Source organism: Saccostrea echinata, unplaced genomic scaffold (genome assembly GCF_033153115.1).
Source record: "Saccostrea echinata isolate AGI-Se365-2 ecotype Australia unplaced genomic scaffold, CSIRO_AGI_Sech_v1 ptg000012l, whole genome shotgun sequence".
NCBI classification, from domain to species: domain Eukaryota; kingdom Metazoa; phylum Mollusca; class Bivalvia; order Ostreida; family Ostreidae; genus Saccostrea; species Saccostrea echinata.
In genome coordinates this window covers 23,335,013-23,361,475 of record NW_026889761.1, presented here as the reverse complement: position 1 = coordinate 23,361,475, position 26,463 = coordinate 23,335,013, and the positions used below count along the sequence as shown (strand labels likewise).

General features: G+C 33.3%; 1 protein-coding gene across 1 annotated transcript in view; it reads left to right on the top strand.

Annotated features, from left to right (window-relative positions):
- Positions 1 to 26,463, top strand: part of LOC133185155 (phosphatidylinositol phosphatase PTPRQ-like) — a 79,645-nt gene that overhangs the window by 44,644 nt on the left and 8,538 nt on the right. The window contains exons 12-25 of the mRNA XM_061320213.1: positions 1,927 to 2,102; positions 7,349 to 7,523; positions 8,173 to 8,349; positions 8,757 to 8,888; positions 11,877 to 12,022; positions 15,010 to 15,102; positions 15,484 to 15,553; positions 16,145 to 16,312; positions 17,173 to 17,304; positions 18,700 to 18,817; positions 19,663 to 19,748; positions 22,164 to 22,269; positions 22,610 to 22,669; positions 26,357 to 26,404. Of these exons, the coding sequence (XP_061176197.1) occupies positions 1,927 to 2,102; positions 7,349 to 7,523; positions 8,173 to 8,349; positions 8,757 to 8,888; positions 11,877 to 12,022; positions 15,010 to 15,102; positions 15,484 to 15,553; positions 16,145 to 16,312; positions 17,173 to 17,304; positions 18,700 to 18,817; positions 19,663 to 19,748; positions 22,164 to 22,269; positions 22,610 to 22,669; positions 26,357 to 26,404 (1,687 nt within the window). The remainder of the gene's footprint in view (positions 1 to 1,926; positions 2,103 to 7,348; positions 7,524 to 8,172; positions 8,350 to 8,756; positions 8,889 to 11,876; positions 12,023 to 15,009; positions 15,103 to 15,483; positions 15,554 to 16,144; positions 16,313 to 17,172; positions 17,305 to 18,699; positions 18,818 to 19,662; positions 19,749 to 22,163; positions 22,270 to 22,609; positions 22,670 to 26,356; positions 26,405 to 26,463) is intronic.

Sequence of the window (26,463 nt, the reverse complement as noted above, 5' to 3'; positions counted from 1 at the left end):
GAGATAAATTTTTTTATTATATATTTGTAATATAATACAGGGTTTTTGCATCCCTGATATGAACACAAGCACGCGCCCTGTAATACACACCCTGTATCGGCACCCTTTATTTTACCCTTTATCACACCCTTTATTACACCTATCCGGAACATCTCTGTATTTTTCATTCGGAGTACCTCGGATCTTTTTCTATTAATTTAATTGTTAATGAAGTTTATTTAAATTGTAATCTTATTTCATCGGGTATTTAATGTTGTTCAAAATAATTATTTTTTAAATTTGTAATTATCTCATTTCTTATCACTGAATGTAATGCCTTTGGAAAAAAAATGAGAAATGGAAATTCAACAAAAACAGAACCCATTCAAATTATTAAAAATTCAGTAATTAATTTACAAGTTTATAAATGATTTTAAGACACTATTTTCAAATATATAATAAAAACAACAATACATGATAAAATCTGTATCACACCCCATATCAACCCTCGACCAATATCAGCCCTCTGGCCTTCGGCCCTCGGGCTGATATTGGAGTCTCGGGTTGATATGGGGTGTGATACAGATTTTGCCATGTATTATTCTCTATATCCTAACCTTTTTATGCGACTTATAAGTAATTCGTAGTAAAATTGGTATATTTCGGGAAGAGGGAATAAAGTTATTTTGAATTGGAATAACTCCAAATATAAACTTCTTTTTTTTACTGATTATAGACGACAACGGCCAACTAACAACTAAATTGTATGACAAACGGGATTTCAGTTTTTCCACCGTCAGCTTTCCTTATCTGTGTAGTATTATTCCGCTATCACATGTATACGGTATTTATGTCTCCCAGCTATTTAATACTCAGGAGCATGTTTTAAGTACGATCAATATTTAAACCGGATCATCGGGTGATATTTAGCTGACGAGTTTCATACCACTTGTTAGGTCTTTTTTAAATACTAGATTTTACTACGGAATGTTTCGTCTTCCAGATCAATACATGGGGCTCACTGCGGGTGTAACTTACAACAGGGGATGTTTACTCCTCCTTGGCACCTGATCCCACCTCTGGAATTTCCAGAGGTCCATGTTTTATACCCTGTTCACAAATTTATATTGTTTGAAGATTTTTATGAGATCGATAACTGTTATCTTCTCCTTGCTATCATAGGCGAGTAGACAGTAATCAAAATACTATTCAGGTTAGATTTTAAATTACAAACCTATAATAGTCATTCTATACAACACTAAAATAAAGACGAGAATGTCTATATTAGAAAAAAAACTCTATGATATTGAAATGATCAACAAATTGTAAATTATTATGTTTGCGTTAAATGTGCTTTTTGATCTGCATAACCAGGTCTTATATACTTTTAAAATGATATAAACATGTGTCTGTATAGATTTTGACTCCATTTACTACAATTCATGTTGCATGAGTTTGAAGTCTCAATCTTAGTGAACGAAGAAGGAAAATGGACTGTAGGTCATGTGTTTACTCTTTGCTGATTCTGGATTCCAAGAAAATAAAAGGAAATAAATTATTCATCTAATGATATTTTTCCAAGATATGCATCATACATGTAATTAAAATTAAACAAAGAAAAATAAGTCTAAAATATTTTCATAAACTCCAGATTCTGTCAAACTTGTCAGTGTTCGTGAAACCTTTAATTTGTACCCGATTTGGACAAATTATATTGTACATTGATGGAATTAGATTCCTGTAAAAATTTTGCAGAGATAATTTAATGAAATGTATTATTTTGACATAATTTGACATCTTATACTGATGAGAATAACATATCAATAAACGGGAGGTTGATAAATAATATGAAAAAAGTCAGAGCTATTTAAAGTATTTTTTTCAAAATTTTTTGAACAAGATAGTTTTTCTGGAAATATTGGCATTCCCATTAACTTTAAATTTCAGTATCTTCTCCTCCAACTCAGCTAAGTGTAAATGAAGTGCAGAGCAGAGGGTTTCAGGTTAGATTCGGAAAACCTGAAATTATTACTGGCCAGTTAGCCGCATACAAAATAATTATCCTGGAAGGATTAGACTGTGTACAACAGATAATAATTGAAGGAAACTGTCCACAATGTATGGTAAGGAACAGATACATGTATATACAAAACATATTCAATGTTTCGTAGTTGACTATGGAATTAATTTCATGAATGGGATAGAATTTAGTTTTTAAATATTTTGTTGAGTGTGAACCACGTAAAAATTATTTCACAAGAATTTTGTTGTTTTTTTTACATTAATTTTCTATTTGCCTGTGTTTTCATTATGACATAGTGCTGTAGACTATGACATTATAAATGAACAGTTGTGAGACGAACGTCCCAAAAGATTGTAAGATTGAAAATTGTAGACTTTGGTTTTATCAACAAATTTTGAGAAACTTCTGGCTACTTTAGTCTGTGTCAAAATTGTTTGGTTACTCTACACATTTTCTACAGGGAAGAGAAGTCTAGAGTTTTGGCTGCGATTCTTATCTTTTTCAGTAAAAATATCACTTTTAATCAAGAGATAAAATATAGTATCTCACCGTGTTGAAAATGCAATAAACCATTTTATCGATATGTCTTGAAGAATTCTGCCAATTTTCAGATATACCACTCCCAAAAGCATAGTATAATAATGTTATAGAGTAAATAGTGTAAATATTATTGTTAAATTTTTTTTTTTTTGAATAAAAATCGTGTGTTTATATCATTTGAATGTCTAATTACAATTATTTCAGATCAATTAAGCTTGTTGAGTGCATATTACATGTAAATGATTACAATTATATATATCACAGTATCTGGGCTAAAATGATATATTGATAAATTTTTAACACACCTCAACTCTAAAAAAATGAAAATTTCAACATATGTTCAAAGAGTTGAGAATTTACAACTTGTGCCCCTCCTCCCTCCTTCCCCCTAAAGCAAATGGGTTTTTAAGTTATATTTTTTTTTAGGTAGGTATCATAACCATATCTGGATAAAACTTGCAGGGATGATATATCTAGGAAAGAAAACCCCTTTCCAGACTTGCTTTGAAAATGCTGTACCTGACTATAATTATTAGCTTACCTCAACAAAGTCAAGATGAGTTCATGCTATACCCCCGGTGTTGGTATCAATGTCAGCATTGTAAAAGCCTGTTAAAGTTTTAGGAGCAAGTCCATTCCAAAATAATTATAAGCAAACCTGGACCAACCTTGCATGGATTATGCATCTAGGGATGAAAATTTCATTAGGAATGAATAGTTCCCGATTTGCTTCGGATGCTCGATCTGACCAACATTTCCTAGATGAATGAAAAGGTTAAAGTTTTAGGAGCAGGCCCATTCCAAGGTAGCTTTAATGATCCTTATAGTAACGAAAGTCGCATTGATGATTCCTCTAAGGATGCACAATACGAGACATGCTTTGGATCCTGGATTCATCCTTAATTTTATGGATGAATGGCCAGGTTAAATTTTTCGGAGCAAATCCATTTCCAGGTAACTATAATCGATAGCCATAGTGACCAAACTTGCATGGTTGATGCATCTAGTGATATACACCACCAGACTTGTTTCAAATCCTCGATGTGACCTTTTTTTTCTAGATTATTGAATAGGCCTTTTTTTCAACAAATTTATTTCCAAGTCCCTATACGAGGGCTGTCCAAAAAATTTTCTCGGACATATGCTGTATTTTTGTCAACATTAACTACACTGCAATGTGTATGCAATAATATTTAATCTTCAGCATACATACTTTGTATGTACAAGACGCACGGCCCAGTCCAATGTTAAACCACTTTGAGTTTCATCACAAATAGTGGTCTCCTACTTTTTGAAAGGTTTACAAGTGAGTGTGATAATGTTAGTATTTCACAAATTTTGATATATATCATGATGATTAAATATATAAAAACCGTCGCAATACACAATATTTTATGACTGTTATTAGCATTAATACTTTGTATATACAAAAAGCACGTTAACTTTCATCTTCGCTAGCCAAGGGTTTCTGGTACGCTACTCTCCTCATAAACCCTTGGCATACGGTGCTGACAAAAGACGGGATTGTTTTTGTCACGTGATCATGATTCTTACCAGGTACGCAGAGATTGCGTCATCGACAGAAATAAAAAGCGTATTTAAAAAAAAATTGTTTTTAAAGAATAATTAACAAGAAGGTATTGAGTTATGTTAATTTGTTATTTAAACATGTAAAAATGCAAATCTACATCTTCAGTATAGATTCTTAATCACATATTTTGCACGTTGCTTTAGAAATTGGATGACACCATACTGCTATTCATAGAATGGCATGTTATCTTACGGATCATTGTTTACTTGCGTTTTACATTACCGATATTAAAGAGTCAAGATATATCCCGAACGCAAATATCGTCATTTACAAAAAACAATTGCTGATTGGTCGAACGATGTCGATCAACTCCAATCACAACTTGAGAAAAAAATCGCAACTTTTTTTAACACCGTATGCCAAGGGCTTATTAGGAGAGAAGCGTATAAGAAGCCCTTGGCTAGCGAAGATGGTTAACTTTATGAGTATCAAGTTAATGATTTTAGAGCAGGTCCCCATTCAAAAGTTACTGTATAACGCCTAATGGTAACATCAGGACTATGTACTTGGTTTGCTTGCTAGATGCCTGGTAACAGAGGAAAAAAATGCATTATTAAAGAATTAATCATCATGCATTTTTAGCTCACCTGAGCTGAAAGCTCAAGTGAACTTTTCTGATCACATTTTGTCTGTAGTCCGTCTGTCTAGTTGTCTGTCTGTCCGTCAGTCTGTCTGTAAACTTCACATTTTCGACTTCTTCTCCAGAACCACTTGGCCAGTATCAACCAAACTTGCCACAAAGCATCCTTGGGTTAAGGGGGTTAAAGTTTGTTCAAATGAAGGGTCACGCCCTCTTCCATGGGGACATAATTAAAATTTAGTGAAAAATTAATACCATCTTTTAAAAATCTTCTCAATCACATGGCTAGGAAAGATGAAACTCATGTGGAACCATCCTCAGGTAGTGAAGATTCAAGTTTGTTCAAATCATGACCCCCGGGGGTAGGGCGGGGCCACAATGGACGATCAAAGTTTTATATTTAAATATATAGGAAAAATCTTTAAAAATCTTTTTCTCAAGAAAAGCAAAGTCATGATTGGTCATATTTATGTGGAAGCATCCTCGGGTAGTGTAGATTCTATTTTATTCAAATCATGATCCCCGGGGGTAGGGTGGGGCCACAAAGGGGGATCATAGACTTACATAGGAAAATATAGGAATATATTTTTTCTCAAGAACAGAAAAGCTATGTTTAGTCATATTGATATGGAAGCATCCTCAGTTAGTGTAGATTCAGTTTTGTTCAAATGATGACCCCCGGGGATAGGTGGGGCCACAATGGGGGATCCAAAGTATTCCATAGGAACATATTGGAAAAAATTTTCTTCTCAAGAACAGAAAAGCTATGTTTAGTCATGATATGGAAGCATCCTCAGTTAGCGTAGATTCAAGTTTGCTCAAATGATGGCCCCTGGAATAGGGGGAGCCACAATGGGGAGTCAAATTTTTACAAAGGAATATATAGGATTTTTTTTAAAAAGTCTTCTCAAGTACAACAAAGCCGTTTGTTATAATTGACATGGAAGCATCATCAAGTAGTTTAAAATTCAAGCCCCCCCCCCCCCTCAATCTTTTCAATACTGGACTGATTTGTGCTTTTGCCTACCCAGTGAGCTCAGGTGAGCCTCTTGTTACTGTATGGAGCCCCACCTTAAAACCAGAATCCGGACACTGACATATTGTTTAGAATTTTTTCTCTGACACCTAAAAGATAATTTCAATGTACCTCAACAATTATCCATATCCCAAGATCTGTGAAATCCACTAATATCATTTGGGTCAAAACTTGCACACTACTAGACGTGGTTCAGATGCTGGATGAGACAAACATTTTCAGAATGAGTAAACAAGTTAAAGTTTTTGGAGTGGGCCCATTCCCATTTACCTATAAGCCCTATGATGACCAACCTTGCATGGATGATGCACCCGAGGATGCATCTTTCAAGACAACCTACATTTGCTGGAGGAATGAACAGGTAAATTTTTAAGAGGCTCATTCCAAAGTAACTATACGCCCTATAAGGTGAATAAAAATCAAGATACGGTAAGACGGTTTTTGGTACCTGGTTAAGATACAATGTAATAGTCCGTAATTGAAAACCTATTGCCATCCCTGTTGTAAAATCAGCATTGATTCTAAGTGATGTGATACACAGAGGTCACAGGGAGGTCACAAATTATATTTTCCGAATTTTTTCATTTTATTCTAATTTTCATCAATTTTTATGCACATTTTGTTTTAGAAAAAAAGCAAAAGTTTGCATGTCTTCCAAATTTATATACTAGTATTCCAAGCACCAGTATTAGATAAATTTTGTGTATGAAAATCTCACATAGGCAAGCTTGTGTTTTATAATGCTGAATTTAAAACACGTACCACTTAAAGTTTTTAATTGCAAACAATCATAGATAGATCTGATATAGATTCATAACGCCAGCCTTAAAAGTAGCAAGTACAATAACCAAATTATACATAAAAACTTATAAAGGTGTTTTGAATACATGCACATGCACACTACAAAGAATGGTTTTAAAAAAAAAAATTACGCATAAGAAAAAGCCTCGGAGATAAATATAAATACATGGATGTACACAAGGTAAAAATAAATGTTCACCATAATGGATATAAAAGACATTAAAAATCTGTTTACTAGCAGCTTTCAGAAAAAGTTAATTATTCCATTGGCTTGGTATACATCAGAGTACTAGGCTTTCTAGTGGGGGTAAATTCTAAGGCCTTTGGGTAGGAATAATTTTAACTGTGTTTTGATTATTTTATCTAACGAGGGATCAAAGTGGCCGTTACCATCCATGTCTTATCCTTTGCATAAATGATGCATTTAGAGACGCATCCTACCAAACCGGCTCCAGAAGAATGAACGAAAATGTGAAAGGTTTTGAAGCAGGTCTGTTCCTTTGTAACTATGAACCATGGTAACAGTGATCACACTTGCTTGGGTGATGCATTCGTTTTACTCTTTAGAATATGTCCTTTATTTTCTGGATGAGTTGCTTTGTTATAATTGTATGAGCAAGCAATTTCAGGTATCTACAAATCATGCCAGCTTGACAAAACTTGCATGGATGATGTAATTAGGGATTTATGCTTTTGGATGCTATATTTGACTCATTCTAGAGTATGGCTCAATTGCTGCATTTGCAGGTGATATTTATTTATGTGAGCTATGCATTGCTGAATTGTAATATTTTTAAGAGTACAAATGGTTGTCCATACACTAAGACTGAAACAAGACTTGATATAACTAAGCCTGTGATATACCCAGCTACAGGTCTAAAACCTTACACCAAGTACATTGTGAAAGTAGCAGCAGTGAATGGAAATGGAGAAGGACGCTTTAGTAATGCAACGGCCAAGACTGATGAAGAAAGTAAGCAATTACATAAATGATATAACTCTTAGATTCAATAAACATGCATCATGCAGAATTGGAAAACAAGATTCAAAGTTAATACACTCTTTACAATTTACACTAATACTATTTTTTGTGTATAAATGGTTTGCTTAACTGTTGAAAATAAAAACAAGGAAGCATCATTTAATCGTATAATGTGAGATAAGATGAACAGACTTATACAGGGTACATACATTCATAAAGTTTTCAAGAAAAAAAATCAACTCTAAGGTTGGCTTTGACAAATAATGCTGTAATGATTTTATAAATCATCCTTGTTTAGTATCACCAACATTCAATTAAAATAATAACAATATTATATGTACATTAATAGTTATATAATACAAGAGAATTGAAAGAATATAAAATTTCAGAAATTAAACAACAGTACAAAGTTTATGCCCCTGTAGACTTAATTTTTTGATGATGTTTCAAAAGAAATTGGATCTTCTTGCTAGTATGCAAACATTCGAAATCTTGCTGACACTTAAAACTTTCTTCAACATTAAGTTTTATTTTTTTCTTTAGCATTAAACTTTTTTATCTTGCACCAACTGTGAAAGTCTTCTTAAATAGTTTGTTACCTTTAACCTTTTACCTCTAACTTAATCCTAATATTATTCAGTTCCACAAAAGCCTGGGCAGATAGCTGCAACACATATAGAAGCCAAAAGTCTGACATTGTCCTGGAGTGTAGCATATCCCTCACCTGGAAACACAACATACACTATATATGTGTATGAAGGAACTGATGATACTGGAATGAACTTTAACCTGAGACAACCAAAACTGAACACATACGGTGTGTATGAATATTCCTTATTATGAAATCTGTAGGCAAAAATTTATGTTTCATAACTTGTTCCAAGTTAGGTGTCAGTTTTTTTCTAACTCAGTTTCAAAAACAAAAGTCAAGTGTCTTTTGATGATTAAAAAGTATAGAATAAGAAAAACATTTTAGATGTATTTATTTGTTGTACAGTTTTAATTGATTTTTACAGTAATTGTTGCTTTTCTGTTTATTTCAAAAATTGTCAATCGTGATCCTCGTTGTTTGGGCAGCATTAGGAAGAATAAGGGCATAATAAGGGACTTATTTACTCTTTGTTTGGGTCAACTTTAGAAAACATGTCTTGATTCAATTTTAGCTTGATAAAATACAGAATCTACAATCTACTTCAATTACTTTATTTTTGCATCTCATTTTAGGATTTTACAAGAAGTCAGCGTCCATAGACGAGTTAGAGGAATACTGGCCATACAGATTCAAAGTTGATGCTTCTACAATAAAAGGGAATACAACATCAGATTTATCAAATATTGTCAGAACAAAACAAGCAGGTTTGTCACTCAGTTATTGCTAATGTAATGATTCCTATTTTATCTGTTATTTTGGAAATAAATTCCTGTTTTTGATTGACAGTTTATGGTTATATGTGATATTATATGTGATATCACGTTAAGCTATAGATTGTAAATAAAGACCAATAATTTATTTATAGAACACAGACTATTTATGAGTGAATATGAATCAAAATTGGTACTGTATATGATTTATATTATGTCCCCTGGGTTGAGGCCTCTGCTGGTGGACTGTTAGTCCCCGAGGGTCTCTACAGCCCAGTAACCTAGAACTTCGGTACTAGCTTGAAAATACGGATATATATTTAAAATTTCTGTGGTAAAATTTTCAAAATTTATTTCAAAATTAAGGATTATCTCCCTCATGCAAAACTCTGATTCTTCGACGTATTTGGCTCCAGTCTTTGGCACTTTTTTCAACTCTTTAAAGTCTTTTTTATTTATATATTTTGGATTTCCAACCTTTCGGCATTAGCAGCACTGAAGAGACATAATTTGCGCATCTGCTGCATCAAATATGATTTACATTAAAAGAAAATGCAATTTGTAAAATAAAAACACATTATAATTGTTATTTGTCAGTGGAGCATCTAGGTAAACCATGCGTTTTGACAACAGAAATGCAAGCACATAGTCACGTTTGAATATATTGATAATGGAGATACTGGAGTAGCAAAGTAACTGTATCTTCATATCTTCATGTGTAAGGACACATGTACATGAAATAACTCTTTTTTCTGATCCACTTGGTTTGATCACAGTTGATTCCATATGAGGCATCGAGCAAATGTAACCATTTGCCCACACATGACGCAACAGAATACTTTGTTTACTATGCACTGAAAGATTCGTGTAAATCTAATATAATATGTTTAATACCAAGGAGCTTTTAATCCATTTACTTTGAAAATGCGAGATGCTAACAACATTGATAAAGTATTATAATTGTAAATTGTAAACAGTTACCGTGTTTTATTTTATGTGCAAGAATTTCACTTCCTTTATAGTGGAGCATATGGCTAAGTGGTCTTAGGTATTTGGCCAGTAATCCAAAGGTTGCTGGTTCAAGCCCTCTGTGGGCACGTGATATTGCATATTGTGTCCTTAGACAAGGCAGTTTATCTACATTAATTGTCTCAGTCTACTCAGCTGCAATAGGTACTGGCTTACGCTGGGAGTTAGCTCGTAAGTCGGACATTTGATATTCATAAACACATATTTTATATTCATTGACACTCATAAAATTAGGGACTAATGAACTTACTTTATACACATGCTGACGTGCACTTGTTCAGTGAATATATATGGGCTTTTCTCAGTAAAGTAGCATCATGCAAGGAAAAAAGACCAGAATTTAAGGACTACCCCCCCCCCTCCTTGTCCCTAACTCCTTTTATATAATTTCCGTACAAGCTTTAAAGTGCCCACAATTTGATTTTATTGGGGGCTTTCAGATTATGGAATATGTCCTCTACAATAAATTATCTGATTTTGACAAGTGACCTGTGATATCCCCTCCTCCCCCAACGAGATTGGGCAGTTTCTCCCTCCTCCTCTCATGTCGGATACCCAGGGTGATCTCGTCTTTTACTCATTGCTCACGAGTGATAAGCGAAAGATGAGATCATCCCTGGGTATCCGACAATGTCCTCTTCTTTCCGGTTTGTCAAATTTGTAATCTATCCTTGCTGATCATGAAAATATATATTTTGCCCTGGAAAGTCTTGAAATTTAAATAAATAATATGATAATAATAATATATAAATTGTGCTTTTAGTTCGACTAATGCTTGTCTTTTTTAGTGAAGTCAATGCTTATCGTAGGTTATAGTGTTTGATCGAAATTTCTGAAAGCTGCTGGTCACTTTCGGTGTAAATAGTTACGGTCCATTCGTCCACTGGATTAAATGAAGCATCGGCATCTTTGAATCACCTTCCTCCTTCCTTTCGGGGCATGTAAATAATAAAATTATTTCAAATAATCACGTGTTTTCTTCTCTTAGAGGTTTGAAATATTTCTCTCTCAATAAATGCTTTTAAATCAAATTTACTTTTTAATTCAAAATGATATTAATACATCTTCAGATCCATTATATGGTTTGAACATATTCCTTACTTCCTTGTCCTTGAATTAATTCTAATTTAGAAAGTTAAATTTGTGAGTCTTTGGTAAAATAATGAAAATATCTTACTTAATATATTAAATTTTCCAAACAATTATGTATGTGATAAGGTTCATGAAATATGAAGATAACGAACAGTATTCAATCTCGAAAGTCCAATGAAACGATACAAATTTGGAGCAGAGCAAACACGGACGTCATAATTTAGATGTGGGTATGTGATAAGGTTCATATAATCTCGGACAGTGTCCGACTTAGCATCAAACTGCTAAAATTTACCGATCAAATTAAGTCATTACGTCCGATATTGAATTCTTTTAAATAGAATAAAATTTAAAAAAATCAAAAATAATGTGCATTTACAATGTTTAATGTATAATATATAATATATATGTAATTTGTAATTTCAAAATTCATATTAAATTCTTTTACATGATGTGAATATTTTCTTACGGTTGATCGATCAAAATATTTCCGGGCGGATCTTCGAATTTCCCGGTGATGAGTGCTTTCGAGGGTCAAACGTCAAAAAGACTCTTTTGAGAAAGAAAGAAAGACAACTCTTAATAGATGAAGCAGTGCTTCATTTAGTCGATTATAATTGATCATGGATTTATTATAGCAAGTATGTTAAAGTCTGTTAAAAATAGCATCAAAGTTGTCCGATTTCAGATCGTGTCCAACTTTAGATCAGTTTACCTTAGTGATTACCAAACGCTTATTTCTTAATTTTATTTCAAAAGTAGAGATACAACTTTTAAATTGGAATTCATTTTTAGGATTGATAATGGCTTCAGTTTTTATTCATTTCCATTTATTATTATTTTTTGCTGTTTTGCATTTAGCACCAGAAGAAGTGGAAAACTTTACTGTCAAGATAAAAGATGGAGACTACAGGATGGCCTATGTATATTGGAACATTCCATCGCCGAAGAATCGTAATGGTGTCTTACAGAGCTACCATTTCAGCATTAGACACAATCATACAGGGGTATTTTTGCTGATATCTTAAACAAACCCTGCTGGGTTTTTTTTATGCGAGATGTTTGCAAAGTTCATTATATATTTACAAATCATTTGTGTGATTTTCAGCTTGCCTCAAGTTGAGATGTTATGCTATACACCTGGCATAACCTCAGCAGGAAGTAAGTTTAGTCCATTCCAAAATAAATATAAGCCCTATGGTGACCAAACTTGTATGGTTATACGTCGATCTATGTTTGGTGGATATGACCTACATTTTCAGGATGAATGACCAGGTTATAGTTCTGAAGGAGGATCAAGCTACAATTAGCCCTCTGGTGACCAAACTTCAGATGAATGATCAGGTTAAAGTATTTGTAGAAAGTTCATTACAAATAAGTTTAAGCACTAAGGTGAAAAAACTTGCATCTCTGATGAATCTGTGATTGCACACTACCAGACCTTCTTTCAAATTTGATACTGAATCTGACCTACATTTTTTGAATGACTGAAGGACCAGTTTAATGATTTTGGAGTAGTCCCATTCTCAAGTAACTATACTAGTAAACCCTTTTGTGATCAAACTTGCCTATATGATGTTTGTAGGAATGTACACTACCCGACAAGTTCAGATACTGGATGTGACCTACATTTTCTGGATGAGTGACAAGGTTACTTTCATAGGCAGGTTCATGAAGAAGCATATTAAAAGCTCCTCCAACATGTTTAAGTGAAATAATACTGAAATCACAGTTCTTCTATCCAGCTGAGCTTGTATTTGCATTTTTTGTTTTGGGATTATCCCTGTAGCTATTGATGTTTCCTTTTTCCATCTTTTAGGTCACCTGAGTCAATCAGGTGACTTACTGCTAATTCATGGCCCTGGGCTTATGGTCTTAGAGATAATACTAAATCATTCAAAATTAATGCAATCTTTAAAAATCTTCTTCTTTGCTCCTTACTCAGTCAAATTGCTTGTATGATTGTAATAAGCATTGATCCCTCTACCAAAATTGTGAAATATATGACTCCAGAGTCGGTGTTCTGTTGCAAGGATGGGGTTCTGTTGAATATATAGTAAAATGTATGTTTTCTTTAAAAATATTCTCATCTCCTGGGTATTTTGCAGGTGAACTAAACAAAATGCATAAGTATAATGAATAAGGGTATCTCTTAAAAATTGTAAAATATTGGTCTAAGGGTCAGGGGTTAAGTTGGAGCTGGGGACTCTATTGATTATATGGTGAATATGCATTAATGCTTTAATAATCTCATTCACTGTTCCTGTGTTCCATAGTGACAAGCTGGGTGAAATTTTATCGGTTATATAGTAATTATGCACTAATTCTTTGAAAATCTTCTTCTCTGCTTCTGGGTATCTAAGAGAGAAACAGAGTACAAAGGTTATAATAAGCAAAGGTATTTTTACCAAATTTGTGAAATTCTGGACGTCCACTTGGTCAAATGTTTTGGTACTTGACAGGCTTCGATTGATTTTTTATCTGGGAGAAGTTATTCCCTTTGCTATTCACCTATGATAATTAATCACCAAAAATAATGTAATTTGAAAGGTCAGTTGAATAAGAATTTGAATAAGAAATGTTTTTCAAAGATCAAATAAGGCCAATGTTAGAAAGAATGAGATTGGATTTCTTACATTGTTCAAACACTATTGTTTTGATTAGTCAGAATGGTGATTGTGACAGATGGGAACAAGTACAGACAAGAAAATAAATCTCGTCTAAGATTTGTTTCATAGTACTAGACTAATTAATTTGTTGATTCCTGAACATCCTATTTTACTTGCTTTTGGACAATATAGCTCCATCTTTCGTAAAACACGCTGATAATTAATTTACTCTTACAATGAAGTAATTTTCTTTCTCACTGACTATGAAATATATTGTGAACCTTATGGACAAATTATGCTTACAACGAAGGTGACTCATCCGCCCCTGGCACTCCGTTATAAGGGTGTTTTACTGCATCACTTCCTTTTGTTTTATTTTATACTGCTATAGATCCTTTACAATGTTGTACTATACTCAGGTACCGTTAAGGCCCATGGGCCTTAATTGTTTACAGACTTTCAGCAATCCCCAGGTCTCTAAAAGATTAATAACATTAAGGAACGATAGTTGGGGAAAATATTAACTAACTTGAATAGGTCATGAAACCAAATTTCTTTTTTTTTCCATCTCATTGGCATCAGTCCTCCTTCTCCCCGCATTGTTTCACCATTTTTGTAATTGTCAACAGAAACGAGGTTTACCAAGTGTCCGCTGACAATTAAAAAGTTAAGGAACTAGAGTTGGAGGAAAAAAGTTTACAAACTTGCATAATTCATTGAATATATATATATTTTTTCCATCTTGTTCAATTCAGAGACTTACTTTTGTCTACAGCATTTCGAAATTGTTGTTTACAGAAGAAAGATAACTCAAACTGATACACTATTTTAAGTGTTACACAAAATATATGAACTCTTTTTGACCGTGTATTGACTTTACAGTGACTCTCTTTAAATGAAGTTTGGGAACATATTGTTTTTACTTTCTTTTTTCAAAATTTCTTCTCCGGTACTTTCGCACCGTGATCGGAAGGTCGTGTGTTCGAATCACGGCCGCGACTGACCTAAGTCGATAAAACATAGGTAGCAACTGTTCCTTCCTTTTATAATAAAGATAGAAACATTAGCCTACTATATTATGATACTATCAAAATTGAATGCAAAACCATGCATGCACGTGTGCTGAATTCTGATTTGCTAATAATTAAATGGTTATATCTCTTTTTTCAATGAAATTCTTTGATATTTAACACAAATGTATATATTGTGATACACTACCAGAAAATTTATGTGAAAAATGTGTAAAACTTGTGCAAGCACATGCGCTGAAATTTGATTGGCTAATACCCATATGGCTATATCGGAGCAGTTTTCCAATTAAATACATTTGAAACGGTTCCCGTTACAATTAGCACTAGTTGTACAAGGCATTCTTCATTTTACAGACAGAGATAATGGGAACGATTCCAGTCTCTCTCACAACACAACTTGTTGAAAAAAATTTCACGGTTGAACCGGAGGAGGTGTATTCTGTAACGGTAAATCTTAATTATACTGTGTAATTTATTTAAAATTTCATTTTTATCATTGCTTACTATGTAACAATAATCCCTTGGACTGCAAACTCGATAGTGGGTTTCAAGATGGTGTAAGATTATTCTTTAATCTTAAAAAAATCACTGAAATACCTAATGGATGTGGTAATAGACTTCAAACTTATTTCAAATTTAACACTTTGATGTGATAGCTAGTCAACGGAAGTTAATGCAGGCACTGTTAATACCAAACATCTGAATTTTCTTAGATGTACGTGAAACAAAGTAAAGCTGTAAATGAATGTAGCTATATGATTATATGATTATACTGTTCTTCAAATTGTTTCATAGACAAATAATGATGGGTGTCCTTGCTTTTTTAAGGTGTATGTGACAAATAATGAGAGTGTGTCAGGTCAGGAGGTCTCACAGAATTATAGAGTACCTGCTGGTCGTGAGTATACTTGTAACTTTTATGTTAATGTTATTGTAAGCTGAATATTTCAGGCAATATGTGTGTGGTAAAAATTAAGGCCTATAAGTCTCTCAATAACTGTACATGTACGAATTAAGTAAATATATAAGTGAAAAATCTCGGCAATTGTGAAAGTTATGAAGAAAAGGGAACAATATTACAATGTACTCAAATATGCATGCATGTTTCAATTTATCAATCAAGTAAGAAATGGTTGAGGAAGAAATGATCAATTGTCACTTTGACAAATTATCATACTGAGCTAATGCATTGTATTTCAATTTGCTGACAAGGCCAGGTGCTGTTATATGACCGATGACAATGACGAAATGATGAAATCATGAAAGTTATCCTATTCTATCATATCTAACAATATAACATAACATCATAACATACAAAACCGATTACTACCAAAAGGAATTGGTGCATTTTACAGAAGATATTGTTTTCACCTATTAATGGGTGAAAATTTCCCTTGGTTCCATAAGATATATCAAACTATGTCATTAACTTTCGATCTAGAATAGTTAATAATTCAGTAAAACACCTTTCTCATTTCCTCTACTTTAGCACCTCCACTGGACAACAATAAGGAACTGATAACTACAAGACCTGGTGATCACAAGCCTTCACTGCAAACAATCACAGTAGAGGTTAACACAGATTTCTTCAAAAATGATTTGAATGGAAAACAAGTTTTCTTTGGAATTGCAGTATGTGAAAAATCTAAATGTGCAAGTAAGTAAAAGAAAGTAAACAATTGTAAGAAAATATAAAGCTTTGATGTCTGATCACTTTGCTTTCAGAAAATTTTGATTTATCCTTGTATTGTATTTACAGTGGAAAAATTTTCATTTTTCAAAAGATAACATCCTCCAATTTTATTCTTTTCTGCAGAAAAAATGAAAGTGAAGAAATTACCACAGTGAAACACGCTTATAGCGAACATGCTTATAATGAATTGACTCTTACAGCAAAGCGATTTCATTCCCCGTGACTTTAAAGTGTATTTGGATACTAACGGACATAACAAATTACGTTTATTACGAATCAAAATCATCTGTTCCTGGCATTTCGTTATAAGAGTGTTTTACTGTATAATCATGTCCACAATTTAATGACAAATATTGTTGATGATGGACATCACAGTAACTAGTTTCACTTCGATTGTTTACATGAGATTCCCCTAATGTACGTCAAAATTGTGGGTAGCTAGTGATTTCGACTTAAACTGATTGCAACTGGGTACAGAGGTACGTGTAGAAGAGAAGTGGTTTAACAGTCTGCCGAATTGATTAAACAAAAAAAAAATGAATATGAAGTAGGAAGATAGCTCAATTATGATTTTTTCATGCAGTTAACGAAATCATTAATTTTGCCATCTAACAACCCCTAATAAACATCTCCAATTACAATTTTGCACATGACAAAAATTACATGGAAAGGAAATATTGAGCATTTGGACATGTGGTAAACAGTAATTCCTAGACTTTAATATTCATAGGTAAAACACAGTAATGAACCCTACAGCTGTAAATACATTACATTAGATTTAATATCCATACAAAGGTTGCATTTTAATTTCTTTCAAAATTCAGGCCAAGGAACATCAACAGTAAAAAGGGAATGGGAAGGTTTACCAAACTGGCATAAAGCCAGCAAAGCTGGATTCCCATTATACAGAGTCACTAGTGAAGCTTATATGGAAAATATCAGGAGTACTTTTACAGGTACTCTTCTTATTTATACATATTTTTTTATCATATTCCCTTCCTCTGACTGGCTGTATTTGCTTTTCCTTTCTTCAATCTCTCTGCTTGCCCATCTGTTGGTTTTCACTTGTCCCAATTATATCTTTCACAAATCCCAATTCTTTCTTACTTGATGTAAGGCATATGACCATCAAACATGGTCGGTTGTTGTACCTTTGGGAAAAAGTGTTTCTTGACTCAAATGTTGATTACTTTGATTGTCCTCATCTTGAAATTTATTTCTACTTACTTACTTACTACCCATGATGCCTTTGAGATAGGGCAGTGAAAACAAGGGCTTTTCCTCCTTGTATGTCACTGGCTATCTACTGGAATGTGTCCTGTCTTTATTTTTTGGTTCTTTATTGCAGCCTCCACTGGGCCTCCCCCCTTCCATTTCCCTCTAGTGTATAAAAGATATCTGTTTTTATGATGCTGTCTGTGTTCCTTCGAAGTACATGTCCAAGCCAATTCTTCTTCTGATGATTGTGGCCATGTCTCTTTGCTGGCATCTACTAAGAAGGTTCTAATGTGAGATAGTATTCTGGGGATCATTCTTGGGGACTTGGAATGTTGACAGCTTGAAATTTTATAGCTATATATGAATTTATCAATATATTGTGCATGATTTTGCATTTTGCTTTATGAGATCTAGAATGATTAAACCCTTTCAGCTGAAGCATCTTGGGGATGTACAATACAGATTCAGACTGGTGTACCTTATACCCTAGCTGTATACTTTAATTTGTAATACATGTATTACCAAGATTGATAGGTTATTCAGGTGATCTACTGCTCTCTGATCCCATTTGTCATTCTCTTTTGCTCTTTACTCATTTTTTGCAAATGGCTGAACATTCTAGAATCTTGCATGGTGCATCCAATTTCAACCATTTTTGGTATATATCATCGGGGGAATAAATGTTTTTTACTTACGATGGTATTGTTTTGATGAATGAAATTTTTTTTATGAAACTCAGATTTTGGTAAAAATCTACTTTTTCATCATTGATTTCCTCGGACAATATTTGTTTTTTTTTTTTTCATTTGGTGTATATTGTCATATTTGTGCAGTTGTTTGTGAAAGAATTTTAATGTGTCAATCTGACATTCTTTATTTTGTGTGCTTATCTGTGATTAAAATTTTGGAGGAGATACTGTAAAATTTTCAACAGGAAAAAATCTTCATCTGCATTTTTTCTTTTTTTCTTTTCTTTTCTTTTCTTTTTTTCTGTTTTTTTTTTTTTTTTTTTTTGTTTTGAAAAATTCCCTTGCCTATATTCATACTTTAGGTCAAAAACCAGATTCCTACTTTCCAACATTTAGATATTACAAGAACACACTGTTATCCTCAAAGGCTTCTTATCTTTGTAGGATCCAGATGGAAAAGATCCTCATCATCTGAATTTATCATTGGAGAAGATACAATTTGTCCGTTATTAGATTCTTATGTGTACTGTAACGGCCCTCTTAATCCTGGACAGTCATACAGGTATGGACTGTTCAACTTTAACAAAAGTCAGAATGAATGAATGTTCTGTTAATGGCTTTTCAATGCTCACTCAGGCAATGATAAAGATACATGTAAATTAATGTGGTTCAAACAATGTCCAATGGTAAATTATCTCTCTGATTTTTTTTTTACAATCTGTTATGTTGTCTAATGATTGATTGATTGTATGTTGTTTACCGTCCCATTCGAGAATTTTTCACTCATATAGAGACGTCACTGTATGCCGGTGAAGGGCTTCAAATTTAGACCTATACTCGGCACTCAGGGCCATTGAGCAGTGAGGGGTTCTTCATCGTGCCAACGCCTACCGTGACACGGGACCTACGGTTTTAAGGTCATATCCGAAAGACCCGTGACTTTCACTTCTAATGCCAGGCGCTTGGCGAAGGAACAGTCACTACCTATGTTTACGTCTTAGGTTTGACGCGGCGCAGCGAACGATAATCGAAACCGTGCCTTCCGGTCACGAAGCGAACGCCCTACCACTAGGCTACCGTGACCGGTTAATGTTGTCTAATCAGAACCAAATGAAAAATAGGTTTTACTGTATACATGAAAGATGTTTCATTTAATTGAAGACATGATGAAAAAATAATTTGATATTTTGCTTCTGAAAATTTTTATTAATAAATATTAATATTTTTTCAAGTTAAGAATAGTTGTAATTAGTATGTAATTTCTGATCTCTCCTTCACAATGTTTTATTAAGTGCTGCAGTCTGATTGATTAGAATGGTTCCTTAATTTATGTTAATCTTTTATATGATGAGATTTAGCTTTGTAATCCTTATTACCTGTAAATATGTTATGTAAACAAATTTTTGATTATTCTAATGTGATTGTATTTGCCTGTACAAATGGAGGATGCACACATTCAGAGCAAATTGGGCCATACAACACACTTGTAGTAGGTATGTATACAGCTTCTTAGCCCACTGTGATAAAGCAGGGTGAGCTTTAACTTTAAGTTTTTAGAGCATGTCCTTTCCAAAGTATCTATAAGTCTTACTATGGTGACTAAACTTGTATGGATGATGCAACTAGGGATGGCAAACTACCAGACTAGCTTCTGATGCTGAATCTTGAATATGTAAACTATTTTATGATAATTTCCGTGTGATTGTATTTTGCCTGTACAAATGTCGGATGCACAAATTCAGATCTACATTGTAATTTGGCCATACAACACACATGTAATAGGTATGTATTCTGATTTTTGTTTTTTTTTTTTTTAAAATATTTTTATTTATTAATTTTTTGGGGGTGGGGGGGGGGGACATTTAGCTATGTTTATTCCGTCTTGTTGTTCTATTTTTTAATTAGCCAAAACCATAAGATTGATGATTGATGGTATATTGTTTAACGTTTCAATCGAGTATTTTTCACTCATATAGAGACGTCACCATATACCGTTGAAGGGCTTCAAATTTTGAACTTTACTCGGCACTCAGGGCCATTGAGCAGTGAGGGATCTTTATCGTGCCAACGCCTGCCGTGACATGGGGCCTCGGTTTTTAAGGTCTCATCCGAAGGACCCGCAACTTTCACTTCAAAGTGCCGAGCGCATGGCGAAGCCTTAAGACAATTTGCAAATAAACGCATGTTTAAAAAAAGAGGCTATTTTAGGTGCATTTTTAACAGGTAGTCCAGGAAAATTCTCTTTTGTTACAACAAAGCTACATGTAATGACTAAGAAGTGTATATAATACTATAATTTTAAAGATCGATTTCAACTCTAAAACTTTTTAAAAATAGACACATGGTTTTATAAATATTTAGTGATATATATGCAGTTAAAAGTTTCGATGTGATCATAGCATAATATTTAAAAACGTATTCCACTGCAAATCCTGATGTCGCTTCATTCCTTTACAATTTCGAGACGAAATTTTCAGCCATATAAGCATTCCGAGTAAATTGCAAGGAATGTTAAAGAAACCTTTTTTCCTATATAAAAGAAAACAAACCACTCCTTGCGAAGAAATGCATGGATCTTCTTTCATGCGAAATCATAATAACAATTCACTTCCGCAAAGATTTTCTTTACGATTGCACGGACAGAATGCAGATTTCCCTAAGAACTGAAACTTACCTGAAAATGAATATGGAACTTAATATCATCGATTCTAGTTGCGAGTCAGCTATTTTAGACCATTACATTTTCGAAATAACAAATTGAATTAGACAAAAACAGTTGTCTCTAACTTCCTTAACGGTAATTCAGGAATGGCATAAAAATTTTAAATATTTTGGGAGCGAATACTGCATACTGTTGATTAACGTAGATTTTATCTATTGCCGAGAATTTCAACTTTTATTACTGGAAATTAACTTCGGAATCCGTAACAATTCATTTCCATAACAATATTTTCCCCAAAATTTTAACTTTATATCGGATTCATGCGAGACTTCAAAAAATCATACGTTAGCGTCCTATGTGAACATAAAAAACCGAAAAATTGGTCAAAATCAGCTTTATCTAAAAAATAATAATAATAATAATAATAATAATAAGGCCTGTTCAAGCATTAACTTACTAACACTACCTTAAACCTAATCGTATATTTAAATTGTTGTAAAAAGTTAACGATACCAGATTTGTGGATGATATTTTTTTTTTCAAGTGCACTGAAATATCCCTTAGTGAATCATGTTGTTTAACTGGCTATTTGAAATAATTATTTTTTGTTATATATTTTTTGTTACATACCCTGAATTATTCCTTTTATCGTAGAATGACTGATATATATTGGAATAATTTATTTTAGAAACAGATATTCCAAATTATATTCTTTAATTATTTAAGCATTGTGCTGGGGTACTTGTAAGGCCCATTGAGCGTTTGTTTATTCTTTAATTTGATATATTAATATAAATATTTATTGAAGATATAATAAGATTCCGGGGGTCCGTGTTTTATGCCCTGCTCACCAATTTGTATTGATTATAGATTTTTATGAGATCGATCACTGTTCGTTATCTTCACCCTGTCATTGTTTGACGACAATTGTTGAGATTTACGAAATATTGCAAGTGGGTTTTTTTTTTTATATAAAAGTGTGTCAAACGTAGGTGTATAAAATGGACAATATGCATAAGTTTTTCCTAAAAGCCAAGGGGTTATTTGTAAGATAACACATATATGTGATTTTGTTGTAAAAGATTTCTAGAAAGAATTAGAGGCTTACGATTTTTGACGCACAGTCTGAACACTCTGATTTATGGGGATTTTATGCTTTGTTTGGCAAATTTTATTTACAGTAAAAGGAATTGATGTATTGACTACTAGAAAAATTGAGAATTTAAAGCCAAGCTTTTTTCTTCAGAGAAAATTGAAGGGACCTCAAATTTAGGTGTAATAGTTGGATCCATAACCGGAGTTATAGTTCTTCTTGTTATTGTGGTTTTGGTCTATAGAAAAGGAAGAAATAGGTATGTATATAACATAAATACTGGAAATATATTTGTGAACCACCATTACTTCTCAGTAATTTCTTTAATTATTTAATAGTATTCATCTATAACTAATATTTAAGGGGCTGTGTGTGTGTGTGTGTGTGAGGGTGTGTTGGTGTGTGTGTGTTGTGTGTGTGTGTGTGAGGGTGGGTGTGTGTGTGTGAGAGAGAGAGAGATAGTGAGGGTGTGTGGGTGTGTGCGTGTGTGTGAGGGTGCATGTGTGTGAGGATGTGTGTGTGAGGGGTTGAGGGATTCGAGATTGTGGAGGGGTTAAATGTTCTCAAAGCAAAGACTATTATATATGATTTTTTTGTAGGAAGAACCAAAACGATGCTAATACCTATGCCGATCTGGAATTCAGTCAACGATTCAAAGAGTAAGTCTTAAGACATACCGAAAGACAACACACACGTTAATTGTTTATATTATGTACGCAGATCTGCTCTTTATAACGCAGCTATGTTAAGGCTGTCCGAAGGCTTAATATGCATTAGATATGTACTATTTTATATTGTTTTGATTTCAATTTGTAATCTATGTATACATATACAGATAAGTTGTAAAGAGAGTTGAATAAGGTATTATAAAAAAGCATTTATGTGATGTCACATGACTGTGTTGATCACGTGATGGACACTTATAAATTTTCTTAAATGTTGCACAAAAATCGCATCGGCACAAGTGAAAAACAAAATTATTGTGAACGGCTTGTTACATAAATCAATTAAACATATTCTTGGGTATATATAAAGTGCTGGGGGCAAGTCTGAATTTTATTTCATAAGAAAATATTTCACGAGAAATTCAACTTACCCACATATAAGGTGTCATTTTTCCCTCTTCATCTCAATTCATACAAAATAGAACAAGTAGAGCTTTTTTCAAAAAGCTTACCGTCTTTAGCAACAACCTTAAACAGTACACTGACCTAAACCTATCAGGCCGTAAAAATGAAAATTTCTTGGCTTTGTATTTCTTCATTAGTTTTTTTCTTTCTGACATAAACCCTATTAAGTGAAAAGTTAACAGATGCTCGACTGTCTCTGTAAACTTGGACTCTGCAGCCGAGATCATTCGGCAAACCTCGGCTGATTCCGTCACCTTTGTGATATGTAAGATGAAGTACATATACGAATCAGCCGAGGTGTTACCGAGTGCTGCCGAGATTAGAAAGACAGTGCAAACCAAAGGGGAAAAGAATAAGTACAAGCTGTAAAGCTTGCATGCAATAAGGATCAATTCTGTTAACAATGAAAATATAGAAACTTCTTTTTTTTGGCAATTGCTGTTTAAAAAAAAACTTAGGATTTTAATTACTGCCAATTTCCACTGTTCGTTTTGTCATATTTTTTTACGATGAAAATCTTGAAAAATTGTTACGTCGTACGAAAATTAGAGCATCAGAAAATTATCTCCCTTACCTTGAACAGCATTTCAACCAATGAAATAGTTGAAAATTTTCTCATCATGCAATTTCTACCAATCACAAAAGAGAGGAAGTGCATAGTCCGAAGGCTGTAAAATACTTCAACTCTGTATACTGTCTTCCAAGGAAGACAGTAATAAATTACATACAATCCCCCAGCAAAATTCAGTTAGAGGGCATTTTTCTCTAGTAGATTCACACAGAATATCTTCAATTAATCCTTATTATTCACTTGTGCCAGTCTAATATGTATAAGATTTATAAATTCTAACTCTGTCTACAGACGTGTAAGGGGAGCATTTCATATTCTTTTTTTTTTTTTTTTTGGAATTGTTTGAATATGTACATGTTAGACAAGAAAAAGTAATAACGATATTACACTGCAAATATTCACAATCATAACAGCCTTAAAACAACAATCCAGACACAGGAATTAGACATAAACGTAAAAAAAATTCTACATGTGATGTGAAAGGAAGTAATAGCTATGACGCTTTCCCCGTCATGTCTGCTCAAATGTGCAGTGACTTGACGTCATATGCCATTACAACGTCATATCTAGGTAGCTCAGAGAAGTTACTCCGGCTGGTACACTGTGACATTCTTCGGACAGCCTTATCCTAGCCGCGAAAACGATTAACCTTACAAGCATACTTTAATAGCATACCAGCATTATGTCAATTCTAGGGTTTCTGAAAAGTATTGCAGACATTGAATGCCATTGTTCTGATCTGCAGATTTGAAACCTGAATCATTATTTCAAACTGAATTGTCTACGTTTATTCCGTTTTCCCGATCAGAACAAGAGGTGGGTGTTACCGGTCGACAGGGAATGCTCACTCTTCCAAGGCAACTGATCCCACTTTTTGTTCTGCTCATCTTGATTAAATGGACTTTTGGGCATGATTACTTTTCGTTTTCTTCACATTTCATACAATTTCATTCTGAATCCTCTTTCAAAATCGGGTCTTAATTTTTCTTTTAATATATCACCCATGTTTTTCTTTATTATTTTGGGATGAAGGAGTTGATTGTGGAAAGACAGATTTTGAGAAAAAAATATGTTTTTAATTCCTCCGAGCAATTCCACTTAGAAATTGACAAAAAATTCAGAGAATTTATAGCAAAAACTTAATTTGAAACTTGAATTTATCTAAGGAATGAACTTAATAGCTACCCAATTTATACGGTATAAAGTTGGTTTGGGCAGTTTACGCTTTATAAACCGCGTAGCGATTAAAAAAAGGAGTAAACTGTTCCATCCCACTTTATACAATACAAATTTGGTAGCTATTAATTTCATTCCTTATAATTTAATTTTCATTCATTTAGTGTAAGAAAAATGATGATTGTCCTTAAAAAATGACTTCAAATTGTACAAAATTTAAATGTAACGTCAGGCGGATCGATACGTTTTTGACGCAAGTCATTGTGACGTAAGCAACCCAATTTATACCAATGTGTACACATAGCTTACTTGTTACCCACAGTGTTAGCTTGAGGACGCGCCCTCTATGTATAGAATGCAATTTATACGATATAAAGTAAATTTTTTATCCAATCAAATGCCGCGTTATAACCAGAATTAAATTATTGTACATTATATCGACAACATAAATAATTAGTCAGATCATCTTAGTTATGATATTCTAAGATTAATTTTGCACAAATCATCAGTTGCTCTTGTAGTTGAGCAAATGAACAAATAATCAACAGTAATATCATGTGTTGTTCTGTTTGAAACTTAAGTAAAAAATAATAACTTTGATAATTCGCCAAAACCCCTAACTCTGTCACTACCCTAACTCCATCACTTTCGGGAAACTCCGCGCTATTTGTAAACAAATGCGATTGTGAGTCATTTTTACATGCTGAAAATGCCGAGAAATTATTACAGTCAAGTTCAAGAATGCATAAAAAATATATAACAATTACACGCGATCTATTGTATCTATCATATTTTTTGTGACATCAGTAAGCACTTTTTCCTTAATTTACGCGCTTATTCCATCGATACTTCAGACATGTGCTTCTAAAATGCTTATTTTTTCATGTAAGTCATATTTATGAAGGACTTTGCCAAAGGATTAATATGACATACCATTTTGAATACAGCTAAAAGTATTTTATTTTTCGTCTCAGTTTGCCCTTATATACGCTACACGTTTGAGATAACGTAGCGTGACGTTATTACATATTATAAAATACGTTATTTTAACGTTATTTTTTCTGTTGTTGATACTTTTCCTAAAATAAAATTTAATACTTTTTAATCCTTCAAAACTAATTTTTCCTGTCTGCAAGTTTAAGAAGAAGGGATTAAAAAAACTAAACAGTAAAAAAAATTCTAATTAAATACATTAACATATTGTAGAGGGCCCTGGTGACGGAGTGGTGGACGTAATGTACACGGGTGTGATACACGTTCTATTTATAGTAGTTTTGTATAAGCCCAATAACTGATTTTCAATAGTTCTGAAAACAATGTTGAAGTTCATTACTAAGTGTAGCAAACAAGAAACAAATCAAAAAGTAATTCAGAGAGTAACCTGGCGTGTTCTCTGCTTATGGTGACGGAGTTTGGGTAGTAGGGGATGTTTATGTACAAAATAATAACTATTGACCTTAATTTTATAGTGAACAAGTTTATCTCAAATTGGATCGGGGAATTAGACCAAAGAAAACGTAAGTACTATAGAGGTTTCTGTTTACGTTAAAATACATCATATATCCAAGATAAACAA